Below are 5,406 nucleotides of genomic sequence, written 5' to 3'. Positions count from 1 at the left end.
AATCTAAATGATAGATTGACAAAAGAATCACCTGGGATATCCTAGTTACAGTATGAGGATTTGATACTGTTGAATGCTTATTTGATAGCCTGTTTTAGAGTAGAAAGAATACTTAAGTTTAATTTGAAAGCTATCATGCTAGAAGACAAAGCTGCTGGAAAAACTGTTTTCATAAGGTTATACTGGGAACGTTTTTAATATACAGAACATTACTGATGTGTTAACAACAATTATGCATGGTAAGCAACAAAATGTCTTCTTCCAACTGTCTTGTACCATCTATCTTTGACTTAAAAGGCAATACATTTTGCCTAGAGTTATGAATTCATACGAGAGACTTTGGACTTCATGTGCTTTACCTTTGATCATTGTGATCAGTTTACATTTTTTTAAGAATAACGCTGTTCAGAATCTTGAGCACCATAATTTGTGACAACATGGACTTCTGGTGATCAGACTTTTGTAATAAAACAATATGTATGATATGATATAAGATACATGGCTATATTACATCTATTTACCAGACTTGGGGTTTGTCCCTTACCTCATTTAAAGCATTGCACCACATCCTGACTGAAGAGTGAGACTCCACAAAGAAGTTCTCTTCATGGTGAGGGTAGCCTGAAACAGAAATAAGGTATCTTCTTTAAGTGCAATCAAACTTCAATCCTTAACTTTCATCTCTACAATACATGATTTTATTATTTAAAAAAACATCTCGAAGAGTAACTTGCATCAGTCACCAGGGCTGTATTCAGCTTTAGATTTTTTCTGTCCCGCTCATTGTTTGGGAGCCAATGTTGTTGATTTAACTTGTAACATCTTGTCATTGGAAGCTTATGAGAACACATTTTCATCAACTTTATGTACTCAAGTTCCTCCCCAGGATGGAGGGACGGGTCCTGGAGACAGCCCTGTTGGCCATGTCTCTACCAATGAGAATACCAGTCAGACGCAAACTGATGGATGGAAGTGAACAACAGTAGCCAAATCTAAATCAATTGGGGTGCCTTTATAGTACAACTTACTACAAGCTACCTTTTGTAAGACAATACATTCCTACCTGGAGGACAGCGCAGCCTGAACTCATGCTCTCCACCCAGCAACAGGTTCATCACACCAGACTCATCCTCATCCATACCAGCCTGAAAAACACAGGACAGTCAAAATCTATCCAACTCACGGCATCGCCTGAAGCATTCATAAACACCTGTCGAGCTCACTAGAACTGTTGAGCACTTTCTGGGCTACAGACGTCATCAAATCCTTTTGCGTCAGTCATAGCTGGAGGCTTGAGCGATAAAACACGGATGATGATGCTCAGAGCAGGTGTTGGCCCTCACTTCTCTTATGTTATTACCGAAGAAAGTGGTGTGGCATTAATATGAGCTTTGTATGCGTGTCTGTATAGTCGATTAAACATGTAGGCTTTGCACATAGCATGGCAGCAGCTTCTTTTAGATCCTGTATCCTTGACATCAATTCCTTTCATACAGGACTATCCGTTGAGCAGACACACAACACAGCAAACCGAACAGACCATTCCTACATTGCCTTAGGTGCAATATGAAATGATATATTACTAGTAGAAATATAAGAAAAGGGTGTCTGTCACCAGTCACCACTATGTTTTTGTCTGCAAATCAAGCGTATCTCAATGTCAAGGTGTCTCAATGTCATTGTTATGTCTGTACAAACTAATGTGCCTAACTATTCTGCAACCTCTTCTGGTCTAACAAAAGAAGTTATTTTTTTCAATTTGTCTTCAACTCATTTACCGTATGATATTCTCATATACAAATATGATCTATATTACTTATTAGGCTGATTTTTCCAATTTCTTAGTCATAGCCCATGTTTTGTCTATTTTACAGTAATTCCCCAAGAAATAGACTGTGTTGTCAATGTGCTAAATGTACTTCAGTTATCTGACCGGAAAGATAGCAGACTTATTCCCTGCCTCAGACAGTCTGTCCGCCACTCTCATTCAGTACTGCCTAAAGGGGTTGGGGTTTTGTGCGCGTTAAAATTTGCGTGTTAAAACTTGCGCGTTAAAAACATGCGCGTTAAAATATGCAAATTAGCTGATTCCCTGGGGATTTGAAAACTTTTTTGCAGTTTTAAACTTAAAAGCTTGAAGAAGATAACACAAAATGAAATTAAGTATCATCTTGTTGCATTCTAGAGTACAAATATCCCTTTCCAGGAGTTTTAAAGTGATTTTTAGACATTAAGTTTTAACGCGCAACAAAGGTTGATATTTGCATGTGAAACAATCTGCTTGAGAAAAGATGAAATGAAGCTTGTAGAATGGAAAAAAGCCTCAAGCAGTTATATCTTATGATATAAAGCCTTACACTAGTAATTTTTCCATGTATTTGTGTCTTATTCAAGTGATTTTGAAATCTTCTGGATATGCAAATTAGCCTATTCCCAAGGGACCTAAAAATTAGGGGCTTTTCAAACCAAAAATTCAGGTAACAGATGTAAAATCATATAATGGGGTCACATTTTTCTGCCTAAGAATTTCTAAATGCACAACTTAATTTTTTAACGCGCAGATTTTTAACGCGCGCGCAGATTTTTAACGCGCAGAAAACCCGTTCCCGCCTAAAGGGTGGAATCAGATTCCCTTCACATTTACTTACATAGTTTCCTGAGCTGCCATAGAAATCTTAGAATACATTAGGAACATTTCAACCAGGATATGGGTAAAGATACATGTAAGGAAAAACATGTCATTTGATACAAAAAAGTATACGTGGGTATTTTCTGTCTTCCAGGAATCTGGACAGTCTGGAAACTTTGACCAAAAAAGGAGGATTTTCTCCAAGTCTGTAGCTTGGTCTATCCCATCAAGGGTTTCTCATTAAAATGTTGGCTACACTTCAAACTTCCTGCACTCTTTAATGAGCAATAAATTATTCATCTTCAAGCTTGACATAACGAGGCCAGAAATGGCTTTCCATCAATTAGCCAAAAAGATATCAGATATGATAAAATGAAAAGACAGTCCTTGCTAATGTTATCACTATATATAGTTTACAAATGCATTGTACGATAGACTTGACAGTATTCAAAGTTTAACTCTAATTTGATCATGCTTTTTTATTTTAGTCTTGCTACAAGCAGCACACAAAATTGCAATGTTCTGTTGTTCTCAGGTAAATGAATTTAAATCATGATCTTCATTCACCTGATAACAACCAGTATGACCTGAATTGTGACTAATAAATGAAGAGTGTATAGACCATAGATCTATCAGTATCTGTGCTCCCTTGGTGCACATCTAGGCTAAGTAATGAACCAGCCCAGGGCAGTAGCTTTTTCTTTGGAGAATACCAGGGGTGCCTAAGCATTTCCACGTATTACATGAAATTTGGACAAATCTTATGAAAAAGTTTAAACGCACAAATGGCTATGCAAAAACTTGCAAACCTTATGTGACATGCACAAATCTTACAATGTATGTGACATGCATGAACCTTATGCAGACTGGGGCAGAAAATACAATGTGATACGTCAAAATGAAGCAAAAGAGTAGCTCACAGGCTATCAAATACATCTTCACGATGGTATATATGTCCATCAATGCTTTGGAATAGAAATATCATGGGCAGAAATGCTCAGAAACATGCCTTCTCCCAACGTAGCGGCAGTCCCTGGTTTGCGCATAGGGTTTGTGCATATTTCGTAAGGTTAGTGTGCATCACATTTGGTTTGTACGTTTTTGCATAATAGTTCATACCTGTGCGCATTGTGCATTTGTCATAAAATTTGAGTGAATCTCATAACATTTATGCAAATGCTTAGGCACCCCTGAACACTGCAAAAATTTGCAAAGATCTGCAAATTTAATGACTAAAAAATTCAAGATGTCTTCCAGAGCATGTGCAATTAGTAGAATTACACTGTAACTGGGAGCTTTTAGGACTTTTGTCTGCTAGAAGGAGCACTTAAAGCCTAAGGTAATGCCTGGCACTGATGCAAGTCTATTATTAGCAACCATTTTATCTGTGGTGCTTTGTGCTGTATAATTCCTCTCAAATGTTGAAATGTAGAAAATCAAACATTTTGCATAAATATTATATGATAAATGAAATAAACCGGAAGTTTTTTAAAAAGAAACTCCCCCTCAATTGTTTTCAAGGGATAAAAGAAAATTGATGTTGAAAATCAAAACATTCTGCATAAATATTACAATGATGAATGAAATAAATTGGAATTTTTTTAAAAGAAACTCCCCCTCAATGTTTTTCAAAGGATAAAAGAAAATTGATATGTAATGTAGACAGATGTCAATTCTCAAATATCAAAACATTCACAACTTCTCTTTCAAAATACATCGATTATTATTCTTTAAATTCTAATAATCACAATTTTTGGAACGGTTAGTACAGGGCACTTTGTTAGAAAATTGATAATATTCTCTATGTGCATGGAAATATTCATCATATGTATTTTTCCTGGAGTTGACATAAGGGTCAATATTAACTTGTGGGCTGTACTGACAGCTGAATAACATTGTTTTGTGTTGGAGAGCTTTAGCATATTACCAGATAGGGGGAAAAGACGACAGTTTCACTGTAAACCGAATTTTCTCTTCCGTGATTTCATTTCTAGATAAGCCGCTTTTTTTCAGTATGTTTAACCCAAAATAAGTGAAAGTGTGTCGAAATACTATTTGTGTTTTATTCAAGGGACGTGAGGAAGTCTTGAGTCAAGTCGCCACATCTGTTCTACAGACGGTAAAGACATCTGACAGAATTCCGTCAGTCGTGATGTCATGTCCACAAGCGCGTGGTTCCCACGTTCAACACATCCTCTGGAAACAGGTAGAGTTGGCAGGAAGGAAGGAAACGTGTGGTGAATGCAGACTGAACGTGAATTATGGTTCGCCTACTTTTTGACCCACATTTCCATACAGGAAGAAACCAAATTGCAAAGATTACAACAGGGCGGAGAATGATAAAACAACACCAAGAACGGTTCAGATAAAATAATATACCCACCAGTTGGACACGTCAGGAGTTGGATGGCTCATAGAAACATTTTCGCGTTAATGTGACACGAACAGGGATGATTTTAAAGCGATATCTTGGTGCAGTCACCGTTGTTCTTGCACGGGCAAAAGCGGTGCAAGCACGCCGCCGTTTTCAATCAAACTACACTAGAACATCCCATGTGAGTCACACAGTTTGAAGCAACAAATGTTCTACTTTACCTCAAGAAGGAAAATCGAGTCGTCCTGTGTCTCCTCTCGCCATTTTTCAAACTCTTCCACGAGAATATTGGACAGCGACGTCTCACGACACGCCGCCATCTTTTATTTTTCTGACGGCTGGACCGCAACAGACCGTGTCGTCTCGCCGGTTTCTCATAAACTTGCAAAATATACACGTGTAT

The 5,406-nt window shown here is 37.5% G+C and overlaps 1 protein-coding gene across 1 annotated transcript in view; it reads right to left on the bottom strand.

The window, feature by feature from the left end:
- The window catches only part of LOC118432013, a gene marked incomplete in the record, with an annotated part of 48,969 nt that extends 43,563 nt beyond the window's left edge, over positions 1-5,406 (bottom strand). Inside the window, 3 exon segments of the mRNA XM_035843489.1 lie at positions 545-621; positions 1,064-1,145; positions 5,225-5,406. Of these exon segments, the coding sequence (XP_035699382.1) occupies positions 545-621; positions 1,064-1,145; positions 5,225-5,323 (258 nt within the window).

The sequence above is a fragment of the Branchiostoma floridae genome, chromosome 15, assembly GCF_000003815.2.
Source record: "Branchiostoma floridae strain S238N-H82 chromosome 15, Bfl_VNyyK, whole genome shotgun sequence".
Lineage (NCBI taxonomy): Eukaryota > Metazoa > Chordata > Leptocardii > Amphioxiformes > Branchiostomatidae > Branchiostoma > Branchiostoma floridae.
This window is presented reverse-complemented; position numbering and strand designations above follow the sequence as displayed.